This window comes from Phyllostomus discolor, chromosome 2 (assembly GCF_004126475.2).
Source record: "Phyllostomus discolor isolate MPI-MPIP mPhyDis1 chromosome 2, mPhyDis1.pri.v3, whole genome shotgun sequence".
NCBI lineage: Eukaryota > Metazoa > Chordata > Mammalia > Chiroptera > Phyllostomidae > Phyllostomus > Phyllostomus discolor.
In genome coordinates this window covers 51,845,862-51,870,180 of record NC_040904.2, presented here as the reverse complement: position 1 = coordinate 51,870,180, position 24,319 = coordinate 51,845,862, and the positions used below count along the sequence as shown (strand labels likewise).

The 24,319-nt window shown below is 40.4% G+C and overlaps 1 protein-coding gene and 1 long non-coding RNA gene across 2 annotated transcripts in view; one reads left to right on the top strand and one right to left on the bottom strand.

Annotated features, from left to right (window-relative positions):
* Window positions 1-24,319, top strand: part of ATP13A4 (ATPase 13A4) — a 116,281-nt gene that overhangs the window by 27,354 nt on the left and 64,608 nt on the right. The window contains exons 2-3 of the mRNA XM_028504791.2: window positions 10,163-10,336; window positions 22,232-22,378. Coding sequence (XP_028360592.1) covers window positions 10,163-10,336; window positions 22,232-22,378 — 321 coding nt within the window. The remainder of the gene's footprint in view (window positions 1-10,162; window positions 10,337-22,231; window positions 22,379-24,319) is intronic.
* LOC118498840 lies at window positions 798-10,214 on the bottom strand. The gene is made up of 3 exons (XR_004901318.1): window positions 10,130-10,214; window positions 2,868-3,014; window positions 798-1,152 (listed from the first exon to the last, which is right to left on the bottom strand). It is a non-coding gene; the product is annotated as an uncharacterized LOC118498840 (long non-coding RNA).

Sequence of the window (24,319 nt, the reverse complement as noted above, 5' to 3'; positions counted from 1 at the left end):
TCACGTAAAAATATGTGTGAGCCCACTATGTGCCAGGAACTCTTTTACTGTGTGCCAGAATTACAGCAATGAACAGACCTAAGCACTGCCTTGTGAAATTTACATTCTAGTAACAGTTCCTAAAAAAAATAAGAAAAATATCAGGTAGAGATAATGGCTTGCAGAGATTTAAAATACCATGAAGTGCTGGAGAGTAACTGGGTAGCTATATTATACTGTGTGGTGAGGGAAGCTGATCTGAATAAGGAGGGGCCAGGCATGTCAGGTTGTCACTAAGGGTTTACCAACCAGCCTACAGTCTAATTGTCTTCATAATGACAGCTAATATTTAAGTAACATTTTACCACTGATACTCCATTTCATTGTCATAACAATTTTGTGAGGTAGGCATTAGTATTCTTATTTTTAAGTGGGATCCTGACTCCCAGATAATAAAATATTTTTATTTTAATAAAATATCTTTTATCTTATTTTTTCCATCACCATTTATTCCCCTATACCTTCTTCTACCTCCATCCCCACCCTGCAATCACCACGCTGTTGCCCATGTCCATGAATTGTTTTTCTTTTTTGCTTGATCCCTCCACCCTCCACCCCTAGAACTGTCAGCCCACTCTCTACTTGTGAGTCTGTCTCTGTTTTGGTTGTTATATCAGTTTGTTCGTTAGATTCCACATATGAGTGAAACCATATGGTATTTGTCTTTCTCTGACGGGCTTATTTCACTGAGCATTAACACTCTCCAGGTCTGTCCATGCTATCGCAAAAAGTAAACTTTTCTTCCTATTTTAATGACTAAGTGGTATTCCATTGTGTAAATGTATCATAGCTCTTTTATCCACTCATCTACTGATAAAATGATTAAGTGGCAGAATCAGGTCTTGAATCCGTGTTTCATCTTTGAATGTGGCCTTTTCTCTTGCTCTGCTCTGTCTCAGGCCTGTATTCTGAGAGTAAGTCAGTGCAGTGAGTTAGCCCCCAGGTAGGATGGTAGTCTCAGATACTGACCTGTCTGTGCTCTGACTGCCTCACATGTCTCAGATTGCCAGCTCAGAAGATGAAAATGTTGCCTGTAGAAACCACCATCCGGTTGCTGGGTGGAGTCCCTCTTGCCCAGATCCTCTTACTCTGTAACTTGAAGCTTGTGGGAACCTGTTTAAGGAGAACCTGAGAACTTGTCTGGTGGGGGGGGGGGGATTCATTACTAGTTGAAAAGAAAGGAATCAGCAAAAGTTAAGGTACTGCTCCACATGACACCTGCCAGATGACAACGTCAGAGAGCTGAAGAGGGATTGTCTTCATGAGAGGCGGTCTTCTTGGGCAGAAGGAGTTAAGTAGGAAGAACGTGGTTCAGTTACCTACCCGCTGGGTGACTCTCGGTACGTTCTTACCTTCCTTGAGCCTTACCTTTTTTAGGTCTCATCCATGGCTAATATTACCTTCCTTATAGGATTACAAGGGTTAAAGCAGAATATGGAACAATACATATTTAGGGTGAGAGGGACACAAAGAGAAATCATTCACACAAACTGTATTTTCATGAGCTTCAGCCAAGTGGACAATTATCTGTGGGGCGGGGTGTTACCCTACTTTCCATGGAGGGGTGGGTAGGACAGGTTGCTTTTCTGGCAGCCAAGCCATGTGGCAGCCTCCTGGCTGAAAAAAGGAAACACTGATTAGTCAAAGGACACTAATGTCCTAAGCATGTATGTTCACCTTGCTTCCATAACCAGACTGCTGTCCAGTCAGAATGGCTAGAGAAAGGGGCCCCTCAGCCCCGGACTTCTCCTGAAGACACCAGTTGCACGGAAGCCACCAGAGGTCCACCCTATGGTTGCAGAGGGGGGAAGTGGAGATGTATTTTTAGGGGTTCAGCAAACTCTTCTGGCCAATGGTTAGCTGGAGTATATGTTCTAGAATCCTAAAGTGCCACCCAAAGGTGCATTATTTGGCTATCGGTGACTGGGTTCGCTGTAACACAATGGTACATTGACCTGTAATACCTTAAACTGACATTTTATCCTTAAATACACTCCATGTTTTCAGATTTTACACCTTTGCATGAGGCTAGTTCCTCCATTTGGAGTGCCTCTTTTCTACAGACATACCACCCTGAACAAGCCTGATCTTGTCTGGAGTGCCTCTCTCCTACCCTCCTTTGGCAATTATTGAAATTCTAACAATTCTTTCCAAGTTCACCTCAGGTAGCAATTCTCCTGAAAAATTTTTCCTCATCATCTCAGTAGTATATCTTCATCATTTTAATCTAATAGCATTTTCTCCCAGAAAACATATGACACAATGTTTTCTGCTCTGAATTATACTTATTTTTCAATTTATCATCTTTCCTGTCAGACCCTTGAGTGTGGGAAATTTATCTCCACCAGTCCTATCTTACCCGGGGCCTTAGACACAGGAGGCAATTTGAATTGAATTGAAGCAAAGACACCTTGAGACTTTATGCCGGGGATGCAGCAGCTAAGGATTTTTATGATGAGTTTCTCGGTTCTGGGACCTGACACCTGACATAGATGTCATTTCACTGTGTCCTGTAGCAACTGCATGAGGTAATGCTATGGCAAGAAAACTGGGACTCAATGGCCAGAGAGGTGGAATTCCAAAACCAGGAGTTAAATAGAGTTAAATGCCATTTTAAGAGTCTTCCATGAGACAGAGAATGGTGGCCAGGTCACTTGACTCCTAAGGATCCCCTCAAGGCTCAGTCTTGCCACCACTCAACAGATGTCAACATTGTTCATGGAAAATGGGACACAGCAGTTAAGTAATTAATATTGGAGAATATTTCTTTTATAAAAGTAATTTTTTTGTAAAGTACTTTATTAGACTGGGAAATTAGCACTGCTCACCTGAGACAATTGTGAAAACACCTTTTGGTCCAGAGCAGGAGCTGGGGCAGCAGATGTCCTGATTAGTTTGTCCCTTCCAGCCCGGACTTGGTTTGTCTCCTTTGAAGGTAAGGTTGTGAAACTCAGTCTTGAGCAACTCTTGAACTTCTGGAGACAGATTATAAGGAAGAAGAAAAAGCATTGCTCAAGAAACCTCGCCTTCCAGGTTAACTTCATTATGATGCAAATAATGAGACTGGTTAACAGTTCCAAATGACCAAAGTCAGAGAGCTGCATCTGGGAGTTGCTTACACTTCCTTACCCTGTTTCCCCAGTGGACTGATTTAATTTTTAGAGTGTCCAAGAAGAGGACATAGTTAATAAGCTTGTTGCGTTAGGAACAAGGATAGTAAAGGCTTATTAAGTTTTCTTTCCTTCCTTCCTTCCTTCCTTCCTTCCTTCCTTCCTTCCTTCCTTCCTTCCTTCCTTCCTTCCTTCCCTCCTTCCCTCTTTGCTCTAGTAGAGTTGCTCATTCATTCATTCAGCAAATATTTTCCAAGTGTCAATTATATGCAGATAATGTACTAGGTGCTGGGTTAACAGCATTGGAAGAAACAATCTTGACTGGATCCTAAAGTGATAGAACATAAAGTCTGTTTGTGGGGGACAGAAAAGAGGAACAGTTGGAAAAGTAAGCAAAAAATACTAATTGCAAATTGTGCAAATGCTAAAAAGAAGTGTTCGTAAAGAGTGTATGAGATCAGGGGCTTATAATTAAAATACAGAAGATTGGTTGAAACCTGTCTGAGAAGGAAACATTTAAAGGAGACTTCAAAGGATGAGAAGTAGCCAGCCACGGGAACACCTTGAGGCAGGGAAGTGCTCCGTGAGTTCAGGAAATGTCTTTGTGGCTGGGGCAGAGTGAAATAGAGTGGCTTAGCTTGGGGAGGGAAGCAGGTGTAGACCACGCAGGCAATTTTCTTTCTTTCTTAGCACTTCAGTAGGCTCAGCTGCAAAATGAGTTGCTGTGACCACAGCTGACTTTAGTGATCATTTGGCATGTGTGAATCCTTTCTTACTACGGATTTCCATATCAAAATGTTCTAGTTCTGGTCTGGGTGTTAAAGGTGGCATCCATACTTAGGTTATGTGGGGAGCTGAAATGCCTACAGCAAGCTTATCAACCATGGCATTATTTTGAAACAGATAATTTTTTTGTTGCGGAGGTTGGGGAGCAGCTGTCTTCTGCATTGTAAGATATTTGGCAGTATTGTTGGCCTGTACTACCCATCAGATGTCAGTGGCACCTCTAACTCAGTTGAGAGTGACCAGAAATGTCTCTAGCCATTTTCAGATGTCTCCTTGTGGGTAAAATCACCCTTGGTTACAAAACACTGGCCTGTATATAGGATGAGACAGTAACTCCAACAAGCAGGCCCAGTATGAGCTAAGAAATGGAATCTGACACGTGGCCTAAGTGTTGGGGAAAAAAGCACGGCACAGGCCATGGGGAAAGGGAGAAGAGCCCTTGCTCATTTCTTGCTTGCTCTGGCTGATTCTTTCTTTCTTTTTGTCCTAAGGCTTCAGTGCTCACAATTAGATTGTCCATATCTTGGGTTCATGACATATTGTCAGTATTTACCCATGATGTGTTGCATTTATTTAGTTAATTAAACCTCTATCACAATGTGATGACCCAACAACCCCAAACAAAAACTAGGACCTTGACAATACCTTACATTTGATAATGTAGCCCCTCACCTCCCTGCCTTGCCCCAGTACAGGTAAGCATCGTCTTGCCTCATGAATTTATTATTCCCTTGCTTTTCTTTCCATAGAGTTTTTTTTTTACCTAAGTGTATCCTAAAAATATTTTAAATTTTAGTTGTTTTTAACCTTATGGAAAGGTTATCATGCTGATGAAATCCTTCTCACTGACTTGTTTCACTTGCTATTTATTATGTTACTAAGAGTCAGCCATACTGTTAGGTGTTGCTGGAGCTGATTTGTTCACGATGCTGTTTCAGATCACACTGTGTGAAGGCACCTCAAGCCCCATTTCACTGGATGGTGTTGGGTTAGTTCCTGGGTGATTTTGCACATCTCCTGGTACTCTCGAGGTGATTCTTACAGTGCAAGAATGTGTGTGCAGTGTTTTCAAAATTTCTGATTTATTTTAAAGAGAAGGCAGCAGTCAGAATTTTTATATGAAAATAACTGAGGACTGATTTAAAGTCTTAAGAACTACTTAGGAGGTCATCAATACAATTGTGCAGATCATAAATGTTAAGCCCCTAATTTAAGACTTCTGGATTACATCATTCAGGTTAAAAATCTCTCATCTTCTGGATTTAGAAGTCAAGTTCATTTACAGGACACTTACAAAATTGTCCTTTAGCAAGGAAGTGTGTGAAACAAGAAACTGAGGCAGAAATTTGACTGGGGCTTGGGGTTGGATGAACAATGGGGTGAGTTAATTCCTTCAGCATGATTTGTTGTAGTGCATAGGAATTATTAATAAAACTTTTCCTTCACATCCAAAGTAAGGGCAAAGATATTATCTTTAGGGAGGTAAACTTTAAAAAATGAATTATTCAAACTTTCAAATATTTGAGGAAGCCAGTAGAGAAATGCAAAGTTGTCTTAGAGAGAATAAATGGCTCCCAGACCAACGGGATTTGTGTTTGTAATTTGATAGAATGAATTAATATGTTTAAAGAAAGCATGTTACTCAGGGTAGAAGATGATCTGATATGACTCCAGAGTCCATTTTATCTTTTTTTAAAAAAGATTTTGTTTATTTTTTAGAGAGAGGGGAAGAGAGGGAGAAAGAGAGAGAGAAACATCGATTGGCTGCCTCCTTCATGCCCCCAACCTAGGACCCAGCCTGTAACCCAGGCATGTGCTTTGACTGGGAACTGAACCTGCAACAGTTTGTTTCACAGGCTGGTGCTCAACCCACTGAGCCAAATCAGCCAGGGTTCCAGAATTCATTGTAAGCACTATGCTTCCTTAAAGCTCTATGGCAGGACAGTAACGACTATGGCAATGTTGCCATTAGGGAGAAAACAAACTCTTAATACCTACCCATATATCTATCTGGTTGTTGGGTAGTTATAGACATATATCTCACTCTCTCATTACACTCCACCTCTGAGGCCTGATTAACTTGAGTCTTCCCTGTTGGCAGCCATGGGAGGAGAAGGCTGAGAGCCACTCTCAGGACTTGTTGAACCTCGGGTGATCACATCACCCTGTAAGGATCCTTGGAATCAGCCCTGTGCTGCTCTTATTGTCACCCTCACCTGCACCTGCATTTCCATGAGCCTCTGTCTTCATACCTCTGCATTCACTATGCATTTACTTAGTGTCAGGCCCTAAGTTAAGTACAGAGTATAAACCCTGAAGGGTCGACCTTGGTTCAGCCTTAGGAACCCTCTGGGACAGGGTCTTTTCTAGACTCTGGGAACCTCCTGGATCTCTGTGGAGTTTATGTGTCTGCGTCTCTGTATTTCTCTGGGGAGAGAGTCTATAGATTTTTCAGGGGTTCTGTTGGCTTTGGCAACTACTTGTTAACAAACTTTAAACACCTGTTTTGAGGAGCACAGTTTGAATTCTTGATTATAGGGCCTCTGCAGGGAGAAGGCCTGTATACCTGGAAGCTAAAGTTTAAGCCTTTTAAAGGGAGACAAAAGATCTAGATGCTGAGGGACAGCGGAAAAGGAGAGCCTGCGGGTGGGAAGGGGATAAAGAAAGGGACAGTGCGCTGTTTCCTAAAGCATGTAGACTGCCATGAGTGTAATGTTCTCTTGACATTTTCCCAATATTCTATTTTTGGCTGAGCAATTCCTTTTTTGTGGGAGGTAAGGGTGGGTGGAGTGTGGAGTAGCTGGGATAGTTCCCTCGAGCATTTCCAGGGACATGGAAGGCACTCCATAAGGGAGGACGCAAATTGCTACAGGGTTATAAAAAAACAGCACCATGCTCATTTTTGCAATTTTAAACCCAGTACCTATTAATGGTCCTTGAAGTGTGATTCACTTTAAGTTAGTACAGTTCAGTTTACTTCAACAAACAGTAATTGAAAATTCCTTATCCACATTATTTTAGCTTCTCTACTGAAAATTTGGCAGTGGATTATGGGTCATGAGCTACTAACCAGGGGTGTGGAGCCATAGGACTGAGAGCAGGCAAGCTTTTAGAGTCATGCTCAGGGGAGTATTCACCTGGCTTGCCTGAAACACTTCTGATCTACCACTGGTGTTCCAGTGTCACTAATAAGACCTCATTTAGATGACAATTTTTATAGTCACCTCTCTATACAATGCTTTTATTTCTCCAAACTTAACTATCATATCTACTTATGTGTCTCTCTTCCCATTAAACCAAGGAGCTTCTTGAGGCTAGAGACATGTCTCCTTCATCTCTGGGTCTAACATGTGCCTGCTATGTGAGGGACACTTAAGATTTTATTTATTTATTTTTAGAGAGGGAAGGGAGGGAGATGAGAGAGAGAGAGAGAGAGAGAGAGAGAGAGAGAGAGAGAGAGAGAGGGAGAGAGAAACATCAATGTACAGTTGCTGGGGGTTATGGCCTGCAACCGAGGCATGTACCCTGGCTGGGAATCGAACCTGGGACACTGGGACACTTTGGTTCCCAGCCCGCGCTCAATCCACTGAGCTACGCCAGCCAGGGCTTTTTTTTTTTTTTTTAATAGCCATCTTTTTTTTTTAAGTTTTTTTTTTTTTAGACTTTATTTATTTTTAGAGAGGGAAGGGAGGGAGAAGGAGAGAGAGGGAGAGAGGGAAAGAGAGAGAGAAACATCAATGTGCAGTTGCTGGGGCCATGGCCTGCAACCTAGGCATGTGCCCTGACTGGGAATCGAACCTGCGATACCTGGTTCACAGCCCGTGCTCAATCCACTGAGCTACGCCAGCCAGGGCGTGAGGGACACTTAAAAACATTTGTTAAATTGAACGGAAATTCTACATAGAAGGAAAAACAGTCTTAGAGTAAAAATGACCAGCTCACATTATCTTTCATGTGCTGCAAAAGTCTAGACTGGAAGCTCAGTTTCGAGTTAAATATGAGCTATCTGTATATCTTAGGAAACTTATTTGTTCTCTCTTTTTTTTTAAACAAAATGTGTAAAGTGCTTTTAAGTGCTTGATTAATGTTAGCTGCTATAATTGTCACCAAATAGTTGCTAATAATAATTATGACATATAATACCTTTACACTTCAGTTTTTCTTAGCTGGAAAATGAGGATAATAATTCCTGCTTGCTTAAATTTGATAATGAACATGAAGACACTTTGGAAACTGCAGAGGGCTCTCATTGCATAGCCTGGAAAAGAATGCATGGTCGCAGGGAGGTTTGTTCTGTAGAACTGGTGTGACTCAGGCAGATTAGATGGAGCTCAATGGCAATAGAGGGAAGCTTTTAAATATATTGTAAAAAGATGATAAAATGGCTCAGCTACATGGTAGAAGTTGGTCTATTTTAAAATATCATAACATTAAACACACATGAGAAAAGATGGCAGATGATCTCAGGACAGATATGGGATTTAGGATGGGGACCCTGCACAATGTGGGATCTCAAAGCATTGCTTCAGGTATGATGAGAGAACAGAGCCATTCTGGTCTTGACATCTGGAGAGCAACATTGAGCTTGGGACAGAAGAGTTTTTGTGGCAGGAAAGACATTCTATTTTGCAAACTCAGTCAAGAGCTTGCATTTGTGAACTATTGTGAACATTTATTCAAGGCATACCAAATGTGGACACTACCCATGAAAGCCATTCAGCACCTGCATGTGCCGCTAATGAGAGGGAAGTGCCTAATAATTACACATGAAGGCAGCTTCGGCCAGGGATCTCAGAACCTTTTCTGATAATGTAATCTTTATCAGGGGACACCAAGAAGCTGGTGGATTTAAAGTTGCATATTTTGGCTCCATGTTATCCTAGCAGGTGATTCTAACAAGAACAGAACTATTGACATTAGGAATTCTTACGTCTGAGTGCCAATAAACAAAGGGGTAGAATTTCACATCTATGTTTGGGGAGATTGTAAAATAAAGGTAAGTGTAGCAACTGTAGCAGAGTAAATACTTACATAGATAGCATTTACACATATTAACTAATTTAAGCTTTATAGCAATCCTGTGAGGTGGTACTAGCACCGCCCCCTTTTTATGGATGACGACCTGAGGAATAAAGAGGTTAAATAACTTCCTCAACGTCTCACCCAGCAAGCAGTAGAGCTAGGCTTTGAACCCAAAGTGTCTTGGTCCAGAGAATATGCTTTTCACCAGGACACTCTAACTTCCTGATTCGAGCCATTCTGACCAGTATAGTGTGTACTACGGCTTTGTGTGATATAGCTGTGAAGTTGAGGCCATAAACTTCAGGGGCGGTTTCCTATTCTGTCTCAGGCTTGGCTTGGAAGGAAGAAGTTTGTCCAAATTATAAATTTTTTAGCAGTAGACTCTTACCTTGTTCATATTTGTATCCTCCAGGGCTTCATATCCCCTAATGGCATGTGGCAGGTGCTCAACAAGCATCAGTCAAAATAAATCAAATAGTCTCTATGACTTTTCCCTCTTGCTGTGAAATTCTTTTTGTTATTGAACAAGAGAGGAGGGTGTGAATGCATAGCTCTACTTCAAGTCCCTAAAGGAAGGTTGGCATTTTGTTGTTCATCCTCCTGCAGTTAAACACTTTAACTAAATCCTAATTCCAAACTGAAGGCCTGGCTCGAGTCCCTTTCTGTAAGAGGCTGTTTGTCCCAGCCAAGGGAATCACTCATTGCTGGGGTCACTTAGTGCTCCTGGCACATGTCTCATGGTCATGTCTGTGAAGGCTGTGAATCACGCTTAAGACTTGGAGGCTGACAGACCTGGGTTTGAATACTGGTACCCAAACTTAGCTGTGTGCCCTTGAAGAAGTCATTCCATTAAGCCTTTGTGAGCTCAGCATCATCATTTATGATGTAGGGGTGATATCCTATGCAGGGGATGATTGTGAGACTCCAACAAGACAACAGAGCACCTAGCATAGTGCTTGGCATGGGACAGCTGAGTCCTCAAATTGTAGAAACAGAATTTTCCAGTTAGATTGCAACTTCTTGGAGGCCTGGGATCATATCTTACACTGTCAGGGATTCTTTTTCACTCTCTCAGTACTTCAGTCTGTCCTTCCTTCATCCTGCTCAACTTCTACTCTTTGTTCCCAGTTTCACCACCAAAATCCCACTTTGTTGTTGCTTATTGTGCTTACCCAATAATTGGAGTCATTTTGGTTCTGCCCCAGGAGATATTTGGATACCAGACTCACAGCTGCCGGAAAACCCTCTGCCTTGCTGCATCTATCTTCTCATTTGGGATCCTCCCCTTGGTGTTTTATTGGAGACCTGCCTGGCACGTGTGGGCAAACTGCATCCCATGTTCGTTGCAAGAAGCAGACGTTGTGTTGCTGAGGACAACAGTAAGTGTGTACTTGGTTTTGTGCCTAGTGGCCCTTTCTTTTAGATCTTGTGTTACAGGATGGTTGTGGAGAGATGTACACAAAGCAGGGGGCAGAAGGAGGCTCCAGCCTCAGATTCCCTCACAACCTTCCCTTTACTTATTTACCAAGAACTCAATAATCTATGTATTATGGGATGTCACACAGTATTTCTTTTAAACTTGTGAGTTGTATGAATATTAGAGCAGAGAATAACCATGTTAATAACTAAAAATAATAGGTAGTAGGGAGTAGTTAAGTCAGGCTATAGACTATAGAATTTACTTTGACTCTTCCCCCAGCATACAGAATATGTATGCTGACATATTCATGCCTATTCCAGTCCCTACTCCACCAGGGGAACTCTGGAGAAAAGGAGGGAAGGGGTAGGTAGGAGATGGGGAGCACTCCTCTGAGGAGGATGTTGCCTTCCCCTGCTCATTTGAGAGAGCCACAGCTATTGATAGGAGTATGTTTCATCTTGCAGGCATGCCAGTGTAAGCAATGCAATCATCTTGTCTCCGAGGTCATCGCCTTTCTCCGCCAACACAAGGTTCTAGCATTAAGTGAATTCCCTTCCATAATACTTCCTCCTAGCACTCATTACACTTAGGCAATATGCACAGTTTCTGCTGGATTGTCAGCTCCACAAGGAAGGATCTTTTCTAACTCCACTTTGCAGGGATTCCATAAAGAAGTAGTGGCTGAAGGCTGACATGGACATTTATATTGATGGGCATCAAAGGATAGTCTCAGGAAGGATGCTTTTCTGCCTGGGTGTTTCTAATACAGTGATCCCTCACCTATCTCAGGAGTCACATTCCAGAGACCCCCGCAATAGGTGAAAATCCATGAAGTAGCAGTGTTATATTTATTTTATTATTTATATATATTTTAAGGCTTTATAAACCCTTCCCACACTCCTATAAACTTTTCCCACTCTCTTATTAACCTTTCCCTCACTCTTATAAACACTTCATATGCTCTTAAACACTTTCTACGTTCTTAAACCTACATAATTTTAACAACATATAAAATTCTATATGGGTACTCACCAAGTGAAGTATACAGTCATCCCTCGCTCTATCGCAGTTCACTTATTGCAGCTTCACTGTATCTCAGGCTTTTTAAAACCTGAGATACAGTGAAGTGAATCTAATCTTCATTAGATTTGGTCTGGAGACCATGTATTTGCATTTTTAACAAGTTCTTAATTGGTGTAGATGTTTTTGAGAAGGCCATACTCTGAGAGTCACTGCTGTGGATAGTTATCATTTCTGCTTATGAGTTCACTTGATCCTTGATACTTGATCCAAGGTTCCTTGATCCTTGAGTTCTACTCATTCCTTGGGAAATGAGTAGAAGCCTGGACATTTGCTTTATGATTCCGATTTAGCAAAATGTTGTAAGTGGTCTTTTTTGTACAGAGTCTAAGTTTCTTCCTGGAGCAGCAATAGAGAGAGGTTTGATTTCTGTAATTCCAAGTTGAGACATAAGGACATGTGGAAGACCACATATTTGGCATTCTTTTATAGACCAACCACCTCCATGTGAACTTAAGGATCTATGAGATCCTTATTTTCTGGCATGAAAGAAGAGTTTCGAAAAGTCTTATATCTAACACATAGGTACTTCAATTTCCCAGAACAAGTTCTCAGTGGGCGATGCTTTTACTATAACAGGAGCAACCTCGGACACAGCAAAGCTTTCTGCCTTTCAGAGCACATCAACAGACTCTTCAGATCTGAGACGGTCTGCTTGGCTGAGCTGTATATACTCTCTGAGGTTGCTGGCAGAACCAAGACATAGGTAGGAATAAGAGGAAATGAGCAGAAATGGCAAGGGAAGGAAGAAAAATGAAAGAAATGGTGAAGAAGTTGGTAAAAGAAAAATGAGGTTGAAAAGAGAGAGAAAGTTCTAGTAAGAGTAAAAGAAATAAGGACGTGTCAATTAACAGGAAGTGAGTACATTTTGGGATTTGGAGGCAAAAGTTTTGAAGTCTAGTCCTAGCACCTTTGGTATGTTATACCTTAGATTTGTTACCTAATCTGAAGGTAGCAAATGGGACTACTAAAGGTATTTGTTCTTTTTGAGGGCTGGTGTGAAAATGAAGTGAGATTATGTATGCAAAATCTATTAGCAAACTATGAAATTCATTATTGAAGACTATTTTACGTATGTGCCTGCGTGTATTATTGCTCAACCAACACCATGAGCTTGCTATAACAGAGCTTGCTGTGGACTAGGCACATCCATGTCCAATGGCTCTGCTCATTGGATGCTCTGTTCTCTTCTAATTAGTTAGAAGGACTGGCATTCCCTTCTAGAACAGGAGACATGGGAAGGGTTTCCTGTGTCTGTGAATCCTCAACACACATGGATACCCAATCAAGTTACCTCTCCTAGTTGTTACCTCTCCTAGTTGTATGTTGTCAACTGTACAACTGGACATATACAGGAAAGATTAAAAAAGTCATTGGTGCCTCAGGAAGCTGCACTCCCTTATCCTGACTCTCTTTGTCTCTTTGACAGTCTATTAAGCTCCTCCCTCTACCATTTCACTGCTCTTCTCAGCTAACCTGAACAGTTGAAACCAGCTTCAATCTTGTCTTTTCATCTTGATTTCTGCTTTAATTTTTAATTACCTGCTCCTGTGCATCATTTTAAATGGATTTGCTATGCCAGAGACTCTCTAAATAAATGAGGTTCCAAATTATTCATTATGTAATTAGACAAGAATTCAGTTATTTCTGAACCTTAGATAAAAATAAGCTTTGGGCACCAATAGTTTAAAAGTCTGCTGCTATGTTATTTGCATTAAAATGACACCTTAAAACATTTAATTTGAATTATATTACAATAACTGGACTGTAAAGACTTTCTGTTAAGGAGAACTAGATGACTTGAAAATATGTTGTATGTATGTTTTTTTATGTTATTAAAAAATCAGTACTTGGTATTTATCATCAATCTCACACTGGTAAGATTAAAGATCATTATCACTGACACTGATTAGGTAGTAATTTCTTAACATTTAGAAAAAAAGGCCACGATGCACTGACTGAAAGTCTTTAGTACCCAGTTTATTTTCAGTTCCCCTTGTCATAGTAACCACCTTTATGAGCAAGATTTTTCCAAAAGGTAAGAGCAATTACACTTTTATAATTTTAGAAGTAGCACGTTATTCATTATTCATATAATTTAAAATTTTAACCACTATCTGTAGCAATGCCACATTTCAGTTCAAATAGCATGATTTATATTCACTGGCATTTTGAATTCAGATGCTCCTGATGATTTCCATAGTTTTTATCTTTGTTATAATTACACACACAATTTTTCCTTTATAGTATTTGTATGCCACATGTTGTCAAAGACCCATGTTGTGCAGAGGAGGACTTAGTGCTGACTGGCTATTAGGCCTGAAGGAGAGATTTCATTTCAATGTTGTAATAGTCAGACCATTTCCACTTCATTTTCACCTAAAGATATCAGTGCTTAGGGGCCTTTTTTTTTTGCAAACTTAGAAATTCTGCAAATCAGCCATGCAAACGTGGTCTAAAGTCCATGAGACCACCAGGTTATTCATCAACTAAAAACATATGTGTTCATGTTTCCTGAAGCCTTTACCTCTCCCTCCCACCTCCTCTGCAACCTCGTCTCTCTAAGTCCAGACTTCCCACATCAACACCATTTTCTATGTTTTGTCTATGCTTATACACATAAAATTTCATCTGATATTCCCTATCTCCTTCCTTCCTTCCTTCCTTCCTTCCTTCCTTCATTATTGGTACATTATTATTTATTCATTAAATAAATATTTGTTGAGCTCCAATCATGTTCCAGATATTATTATAAGCATTGAGAATATAGCTATCAGATGGCTGGTCAAGATGGTGGCCTAGGTAAACATGGCTCACCTCCTTGCACAACTGCATCAAAATGACAACTAAAATATAGAACAACCATCATTCAGAGCTGTCATAAATTGAGAAGAATGGATGTCTGACAACTATGAAATTATAGAAACCACATCCACCCAGACTGTAAGAGTGACGGAGATGCAGAGTGGGCTGGTCCCACATCCACTTGTGGTGGCTAAAAAATCAGGAGGGATATCTCAGGAGCAAGGAGTCCCAGCCCAACATGAGGAGTCTCAGCCCTACATCAGGTTCTCCACCTCAGGGTTCCAGTTCCAAGAAAATTAAGTCCCCATGGCTACAAAAAACCAGTGGAGATTGAGTCAGTGGAAGAAACTTCTGGAGTTCCAAGCACTTTCCCTTAGAGAACCTACAAATGGACTTACTCAGGCTCACTAGCTCTGACCTCCAGCACCTGGTTAGCAGCTTGAAAGGCACCAGTGGCATACAAGTAGGAACTGAAGTGTCTGGCATCAAAGTGGGATTTGGGGGACAGCTTTATCCCAAATAGGTAGGAAGAGACCATTGTCTCTTTTCTGAGCCTTCCCCCAACAGAACCACAGAGCCATCAGGCTGCCATACCTGAGACTCCATCAACCTGGCTAACACTCTTTGCCCCACCTTGGAGATCCCCTGAGACTCCATCCCACTCAACTTACAGGCTCACCCAAACTATTAACCACGACTTATCCATATGAATGGCTGGTCTTGAATCATGCTTCAGAACTTCCTAAATCCTATCAAACAAGCAACAGCCAGCCTCAGTAAGCTCCCAGCCCCTGTACCTCTTGCTAAGTGGTCCCAGGCCCAACACTAGCAGCAATGAGCCTAGATTGACAGTTTGACTTCACCTGGGAATCTCCAAGCCCAGCACAAGTAGCAGATATCTCAGATTGCTTTATAGCCCAGGCAGATGGTCTCAGGAAGAACATAGTTGGGGGCTGACCTTGGCTTGCATACCCTGCCCCTGCACAACTGATACTTCAGAGAAGACAGGGGTTGGTGGTTGGTGGTCACAGCCAGTCCTTGCAGCTGACTGGCCTGGGTAATTCCTCCCATTGATCTGCCAATAGCAATGACAGCTCAACTATAAGAGGAGGTTATATTGAGCCCACACGAAGGTGCACCTTGAGCACTGAGCTTGGGTGATAGAGGAGGGTGTGTCATTAGACCCTACAAGACACCTACCACATTAGGCCACACTACCAAGACAGGGAGTCGTAACAGCTCTACATAAATACACAGAAACAAACACAGGGCAGCTGCCAAAATGAAGAGACAAAGAAATGGGGCCTAAATTAAAGAATAGATCAAAAATCCAGAAAAAGAACTAAGCAAAATGGGGAGAAGTGATCTATCAGATGCAGAGTTGAAAACATTATTTATAAGGATGTTCAAGGAACTCAGTGAGGACTTCAATAGCATAAAAAAGACCCAGTCAGAAAAGAAATACACTAATTGAAATGAAAAATTTATAGGGAAACAATAGTAGAGTGGATGAAGCTGAGAATCAAATCAATGATTTGGAACATAAGGAAAGAAAAAACAACCAGTCAGAACAACAAGGAGAAAAAAGAATAATAAAAAAAAGAGGATAGTGCAAGCAGCCTCTGGGACAACTTCAGATACTCCAACATTCGCATTTGCAGGGGTACCAGAAGGAGAAGAGGAAGAACAAGAAATTGGGAATCTATTAAAAAAGTAATGAAAGAAAACTTCCCTAATTTGGTGAAGGAAATAAACATGCAAGTCCAGGAAGCACAGTGAGTCCTAAACAAGATGGATGCAAAGAGGCCCACTCCAAGATATACCATAATTAAAGTGCCAAAGGTTAACGATAAAGAGAGAATCTTAAAAACAGCAAAAGAAAAGCAGTTAATTGCCTACAGGGGAGTTCCCATAAGATTGTCACCTGATTCCTCAAAAGAAACCTTGCAGGCTAGAATGAACTGGCAAGAAATATTCAAAGCCATGAGAAGCAGGGACCTACAGCCAAGATTGCTCCCCCCAGCAAAGCTATCATTTAGAATTGAAGGGCAGATAAACAGCTTCCCAGGCAGAATAAACCAAAGGAGTTCCTCATTACCAAACCATTATTATATGAAATACAAAGGGACTTATTTAAGAAAAAGAACATCAAAACTATGAAAAATAAATTGGCAATAAATACATATCTATTAACAACTGAATCTAAAAAACAAACTAAACAAATAAGATGAACAGAGACAGAATCATGGATATGGACAGTGATGGTTATCTGATGTGAGGGGGCTATAGGGGAATGGTTGAAAAGGTGACAGAATTAAGAAGGACAAATGGGTAATCACAGAATGGCCATGGGGATGTAAAGTACAGTATAGGAAATGGAGTAGCCAAAGAACTTACATGCATGACCCATGGACATGAACAATGTTGTGGGGACTGCCTGAGGGGAGTAGTGGGTGCTGGGTGAGGGGGACAAAAGGGAGAAAATTGGAACAACTGTAACACCATAATGAATAAAATAGAATTTAAAAAAAGAGAATATAGGTATGAACAAAACAGAAATCTCTATCCTTACAGCGTGAAATTCTGGTGAGGAGTCAACTCAAACACACACACATGCACATACTCGTACCCACACATTATCTATAGAGTAAATACTATCTTCTCTATTAAGTCTTTGCTTGTTCACTGCCTGCCCCTGTTCTGTGGGGAATTAATGATCTTTTCTTCATTCTCTTTTAGGTCTGTATTTTCATCTCCAACTGCTATAATGCTTTTAGCAGTCTACCTTGTATTAAAATGGTATTCCTTTTACATTTTAGGAAATAGCATCTTGTTGATTATTTAATTCTCATAACAATGCTGGAAAGTGGGCTTTATCCCCTTTATTTTACAAAGGAGTGAACAAATAACTTTGCTGACTAATAAACGTTAGCCAGTTTCCTTCCTTCCCCTCTTTCTCCCTTCTTCTCTTATTCATAAGTTTGATGAGCACAGGTCGTGTATGAGACACAGTGGTAGCTCATGGGCAGGGGGCAAAGAGTATAACAATCAGCAAAGATTCATGATTATGGTGGGATTATAGAATAGGGATTTGATCAAGTCAAGAAAGACAGGAAAGACTTTCCTAAGCTCTTAACAGATGTTAAGAGTTAAAAGGTGATTATGGCTAGTGAGGAGGAGCACATGGGGAATGGTCCAGTAAAGGGCATAGGTGGATAAAGAACTTGAACCTGTCTTCTGACTCTCAAAATCCAGAGTTTTTTTCTATTATGCCACATTTCTTTTTATAGCTTTTACTTCTATTAGATCATAAGCTCTATGAACACAGTAAGCAATACTTACTTTTCATTCCCCACAGCACCTAGCACATGGCTGCAGCAGCTGCTCAGTATTTATTTAATTCAATTAAATAAATATATTGAATCTGTAATAAATGGTTTCTACCAGCACTCTATTACAAAGACACTAAAGTGAAACACTGTGATTGAGAAAATAAGAAAAGATAGTTTTATGTTTTTTTATGAACATATTCCCTCTTCTGAATCCCATTCCCCCCACCTTCCTTTTCAACCTGGTTTTCCCTTAGACATCCAGGTAGAAATATCTGAGATGCTGTGGGATGGCCTTTGAGAAATGATTCTATGTGAAGGCAAATAGTTTTGCAGCCATTATCCTTTATAACACAGGGCCATTTATTTTGTGATTTATACTTTACAAAGTATTTGCATATATATTGTCTCATTTGGTCTTATCTGGTAGAAATTATTTTTTCCCCATTTTATAGCTAGAGGCAGAGAAAAGTCAAAGAAATGCTCAGGGATCCTGGCTGTAAGCAATGAAAGCAAAACTTCTACTGAGAGTTGAACTAGAGTCTAAGCTGGAGACCTTACTACTCCCTGTCCAGGGACCAGACTCTACAGAGGCATATAGTGAAGTGGTTTGTGAGTAAAGAGTGGAGCCTGAGTCCCTGAGTTTGATTCCTGCTTCTCTTGACCTACCTTGGGCAATGTATTAGCTCAGCCTTCCATAACAATACCCCAGATGGCTCATTAAACAACAGAAATTTCTCACTGTTTCTGGAAAAGAGAAGTCCAAGATCAAGGTGTTGGCAGGGCTGGTTCCTGGCTTGCAGATGGCAAGCTGCCTTCTCTCTGTGTTCTTACATGGCAGAGAGAGAGGGAGCTCCCGTGTCTCTACCTCTTCTTATATGAGCATCAGCCCTGTTGGATTAGGACATCACCCTTATGATTGCACTTACTCTTAATTTCCCTCTTAAAGGCCCTATCTGCAAATGCAGGCACATTGGGGGACAGTATCAATTTTGGGGAGTTCAGTCCATAATAGGCAAGTTACCTCCTTTCTGCCTCCCTTTTCTCTTCTGTTAAGTGGGGCTAACAACAGTGCCTACCTTGTTGTCATAGGGAGTAAATGAGTGGTATGCTTAAACCCTGAGATGAAACTGTGCCTGGTATGCAGGCATTCCATGGTCATCAGTTGTTATATACATTTGAAAACCAGTTTTAACTTTTTATTCATTACTTCTTTTTTCCAGTTTATTTATTTATTTATTTATTTATTTATTTATAGTATCATTCAGGTACAGTTGTTTCCATTTTCCTGCCACCACTTTTCCCCACCCACCCACCCCACCTCCTACCCTCCATCCTACCTTTTTGGCTTTGTCCATGGGTCCTTTATACATGTTCCATGGCGTCCTTCCCCTTCTTAACCACACAGTGCATCTGTGGGTATTTCAGACAATGAACCAACAAGCTCACTACTCCCTCTCTCTTCAGAAAATGACTACAAAAACAAAGAAACAGAAAACACAATCTCTGTGGAAACACATCCTGAATTGGTCAGGATTTTCTTTTTTAACATACATAGACACAGCTTCTGCTTTCTCATATAATGTCACTGCGCTGGTTATTCACCCTCTCATTTTTATTTTGGTCAACGTATTACAGGAGTATTGAGAAAATAATCAGTGTGATACTTTTCCAATGCTTAAAATTTTTTCTTTATATTTTATAACTAAATCCTATGTTCTAGCCAATGTTGACTTTTTGGCAACTTTGGGATTATGAGGTCAAGGTGGGTAGAGTACCAATGGGTCTGACGAAGAGGAGAAATGAGAAAGAAAAAAATGACACTTAAGTACAGAAAGAATAGTTGTGGTTTTTGCCAAAGTTATGTGTCTGTAGAAGTGGTACAGTGTTTTAGACAGAGTCTAAGAAATATAAGTTATTACTTTATCTGTAATTCTCTAAGTGCTTCACCTCAGCTAGAGTTCAACTTTTCAGCATTGCAATGTCTCCATCTCCAAGGGAAAGTACTGATTTCCTAATGTCTCCTTGGAACTTTGAAATGGGTTACTTTTTTCATTCTAAGGCAAACTCAGAAGTACATTTTTGTGGGGAAAACTCCTACACAAGAGGACAGGTCACAGCATTGGCCTGAACTTAAAGTGACCATTATACTACTTTCAAATTTCAAGAGTTGAAGTTCTTAGAGAAAAAGTTTGGAAGATATTAAGCAAGGTCACTCACTTTACTAAAATATTAAAGCTAGTCTGGCCATTTTCAGGCTTAAGAAGTACAAGGCCACAGGAAATAAAAAAAATATCTAGGTTTTCTTCTCTTTCTGCCAAGTCAAACATAGATCCTCTGTGTACTTTCACTTCTTTGAAATGCACTAGAATTATTTTAAATTCTACTCTTTTAGAGCTTAAGGACTAGTCTGGTTAATTCTCTTGGTAAAGAGTAGATAATGCCTGCTCAATGAAATGAGGTGTTAAAAGTCTAGCTTTACGGCAGTTCGCATTATTGGTATTACAAAGCAATTATTTAAGGTAGTAGATCCTCTGATGCATTTAAGTATTTTATGAATCATTAACTGCTTGAGAAAGCTGGCAAACAGGTTAAAGTGGAAATAGGAATTTCTTTTTTGTAATTTGATTTTAATCATTGTTCAAGTACAGTTTTCTCCCTTTTACTCCCAATCCAGCCCCCTTGAAATAGGAATTTCTAGGTAAAGATTTTTTTTCAAGAAATGAAAAATAAATAGGCAGACTATCAGAGACTCTAAAGTTTCCTCAAAGGGGAAAGGAGTTCCTATTTACAGCTGTATCGCAGGAGCAACACACTGTGAAAAATGCAGCACAGCTGTACTCAACTAGCATTTGTTGTACCTGATACAGGCCAAACCTCAGATGAGCGCAAATGTATTACTACGTTTCATCTTTCAAACATCCCTACTTGCCAGTTAAAGAAAATTAGGATCAGAATTTTTCAATGATTTTTAAGACTTGTTGGAGCTGAGACTTGAACTCAGGAAGGGGCTGTGCTCTTTCTATATTGGACAATGTCAAACTCAAAACTGATGATGTTACCTTGAGTGACCACTTCACCTTGCCATATTTGTCCTCAATTTCTTTGCCTTGTTTCACTAAAAAGTTAGGTGAATTTCTTTGAAAATATTGATGATTTTATAGAGTTTTTCTGAAAAAAAAAAGTAGGTTTAATTTTGACTCATTCACACCAGACAGCTATTGTTGTGTTGGCTGTTATCATTTTTTAATTTGACAGTCTAAGGGAAAAGGGGTTAAGGTCCCTGCCTAAATGGTCAGATTGCATGTTTCAAAAATTCTTACTGCACACCAGTTGAAAATTACTGATTTGGGGGAAAGATCACCAAGAGAAATTAGGGAGATTCCCAAACTTTGAGTTGGACCCTAAAAAGGTGGTTGGGATCTAGCCACGTGGAAACGTAAAGAGATGAAAGAAGGCGTATTCCAGGCTAAGGAATCAGCAAGAGCAAAGGCATGTAGGGGGGCTTTTCCTGAGGAGAATCGATATAAGAGATTTAGCTACAACAACTACTATAACTTCTGCCTTTTGCGAAGTCTACTCAGACACTGTCTGTGAAAAAAGTGGGTGTGGTGGAGAAAATTCCAAGCTCTGGCCTACATTCCCTAGGCATCACTTGTTTCCCAGGCTTGACTTCCCTTGCCATTCTTCCTAGCTCTATGGTTCACCAGGAATCCAAGTGGATTTTATGTGCATCATTTACCCCCTCAGATAATAACCACTGTTACTGTCACATCATTGTCTAAGGGACCATTGTGGTACCTGTTACTCAATCCACTGCTAGTTTTCTTCTGTGATGAGGTCATCAGTGAACTAACCGCAAAGGTAAGCAGCTTCAGTTAGAGTCATGAGAGAAGGCACTTTCTTCAATCCTACCTGTGCTAATATCTTGACAATTACCTTTGGGCATGTTCAGGCCATGCATTCAGTTTTTTTCCCCATTCATTCTTAGGCTGTCACTGAGCAGGTTACAATTGTCCACCCGACTGGAATATAAGGATCTTTGCCTTCAAGATAGTCTAGATCAACTAAGAGAATACAAGACAGAAAGTGATTGGGAGCACAAGAGAGGGACAGTTGGAATCTTTCGGAGTTCGTATAGTGATAGTCCTCTGTGTCTCTCTCCCACCCCTGACCTCACCCCCACTCTTGACCTCACCCTCACCCCCTGGAGTGGGTGTTAAAGGGGCTGTCCTGGAAGAGGTGGAATTAAACTTAAGCTTGGAAGCATGGTGATGGTTTAGTTACCTGGGGTATTCCCTCTCAGAGACTCACAGAAACTCCTTGGAATATTTGCTTTATTTTCCCTGTGAAAATGTGTATCTGGCCCATGGCTAGAGAATAATCAAGAAAACCGCCTTTGACTTGTTAAACTGCTTCATGACCCAAGCTTTGTTGTGTGGGTCAGTGTCTCACATTCACATCCTCACTCAGTGACAAGACTTTTCAAGGCTCTGTATCTCCCAGTTTATATAATTCTGTCTAGACTACTGGCTAACTCCATAAACTTATAGAATTACATTCAAATGTTGTTTTTAGCTTCAATTTTAGCCTAATGACTTCCCTTACCTTCATGGGGGTTTTGGTGTCTATTTCCTCAGGGTGAATTTCAAACCTACTCTTGGAAAAAGGTAGTGTGGATCTACCTGTCAGCACTAAACAGCGCATTTCATCTCACTCCTGACCACCCTCTCATTGCAGATGAGGAGTATATCATAAATAGAGCCATAAGAAAGCCAGACCTAAAGGTACGTACACTCATGGTTACTGCTGATGCAAGAAATATTAAATCTCCCCTCCCAAAAAATGTAAGGATAAATTCAGATCCTCCACTGTGCTAATTCTCAGTTGGCAGTGTAGAACATTTTAAATGGTTATGTGCAAACCTTGATAACAACCTTGGATAAATTACTAAACTTTGCCTACTTCTAATGTTAACTGATGAAATTTAATAAATTAAGGAATAGCGAGATTAATATGGTGCCATGTGTACAGTAGATGCTCCATACATACTAGTTCTTGGTAGCATTACGCCCTGTATTATAATCTATGTAACAGAGCTTATTTTACAGTAAAGATATATCACCCAGGAATATCCCAGAGAGTCTGCTGTGCCTGCATGATGACCTTATTTTGAATCTGTCATTCAGTTGTATTTGAGGTACTCCCACCTCTCCATATTAAATGAGGATTATTTGGATTATGATTAATTAACATTCATATCAAAAATGTATTTTTATATGACAGATTACTTTCTTTTTAATTTATATTTGTGCAAATAGCTGTTTAAATTCATTTTATGAGTTTAAGGTCAACTTATAAAAGTAACACTCAATCGTTGAGCAGTTTCTGTATTGTCAATTGTTATTACCCAAATGGGACCATTAAAACAAACAAAAACAAAAGAGGTCAAGCACCTCTAACATGTTGCTTAATCTTGTAGGTGGCCATTCACCTAGAAAAATAAGCATGCCAGGCTTGACATCTACCTGCATAAGACATTGGAAGTTTGGCTAGTTACTGTCTCCCTGAGCCTTGTATTACTTACTTATAAAATAAGAGTAATAACTGCATCTTTGCCTGTTTCTCAGGGCTGTTTGAACATAAAATGAGAAGATGGATATTAAGGTGGTTTGTGAACTGTCATGAGCTAGGTTCATAAAGGGCTGAAACTTCAGTTAAAATTGGAGGAGATGTCACAGGCTAAGTCATGACAACACAGATGGCAATTAACAATATAACTGAAACGATAACCATTCAGGGCCATTTAGGGGAAGTTTGGAGACTGCAGCACAAGGACTTTGTCAAATTTGCAAGTACAAGCTACAGGGAGACTTTCAGAACCATCTTGCAGGATTGCATGCAGTACTGAAACAGAGAGCTTACAGGATGTTCTTACAACATATTTTGATATGAAATGAAGACCAGGAAGCCTGGAGAGGGGGAGCTTCCTGGTTCTCAGCAGAAAGATGAACTTCACCTCACAGCAGACACCTGATTTTCTAATTACTATTTCCTAGTCTCAAGTTCCAGGAAATGAGCAAATAAAAACTCCACCCTTTGCAGGTATGGTGCTCACCCTCTTACCAGCTTCTAGAGCCTCAGAAAGTGGTGAGGGAAGCAGAGGAACTCTAGGCAGCCATCCTTCCTGCTAGGGGAATCTCACAAGTATTTAAAAGGTCTATGACAAGTCATTCTAACTCTGTGAGGAATGGCCTTAGAAATTGTCAGGAGTGGATGGAATTTTCTATTTTCTGGCCTGAGGTATAAAACTTACCAGTAACTTCTTTATTTTTCATGATCACTGCCTTTTGCTGCTGGTATTTTGTGTGTTATATTTAATAAATTTCTCAATCTCGGTTTGTGGCTTCACAGCCTCTTGATTGAGGTTCTCTATTTTGGCAAGGGCCTCAAGTCTACCATCGTTTGACCTTCGAAATTTTTCCAACATGGATTTTGAACTTCTAGATTTAATAAAGTAGGGAACCCTCCTTTTACATAATTTTAATTCTGGAAGTTAGGGGGTTTTCAGACCTTATTCTGAGACTAGCTTGACTATTAGATCCTTTGAGAAACTGGACTTTGGGTCTAGATGGACTTGAGTTCAATTCTAGCCTTGCTTCTTAATAGGGGCAATCATGGGCAAGTACGTTGCTTAATCAAAATGAACTTTGGAGGTGAAGTGAAAA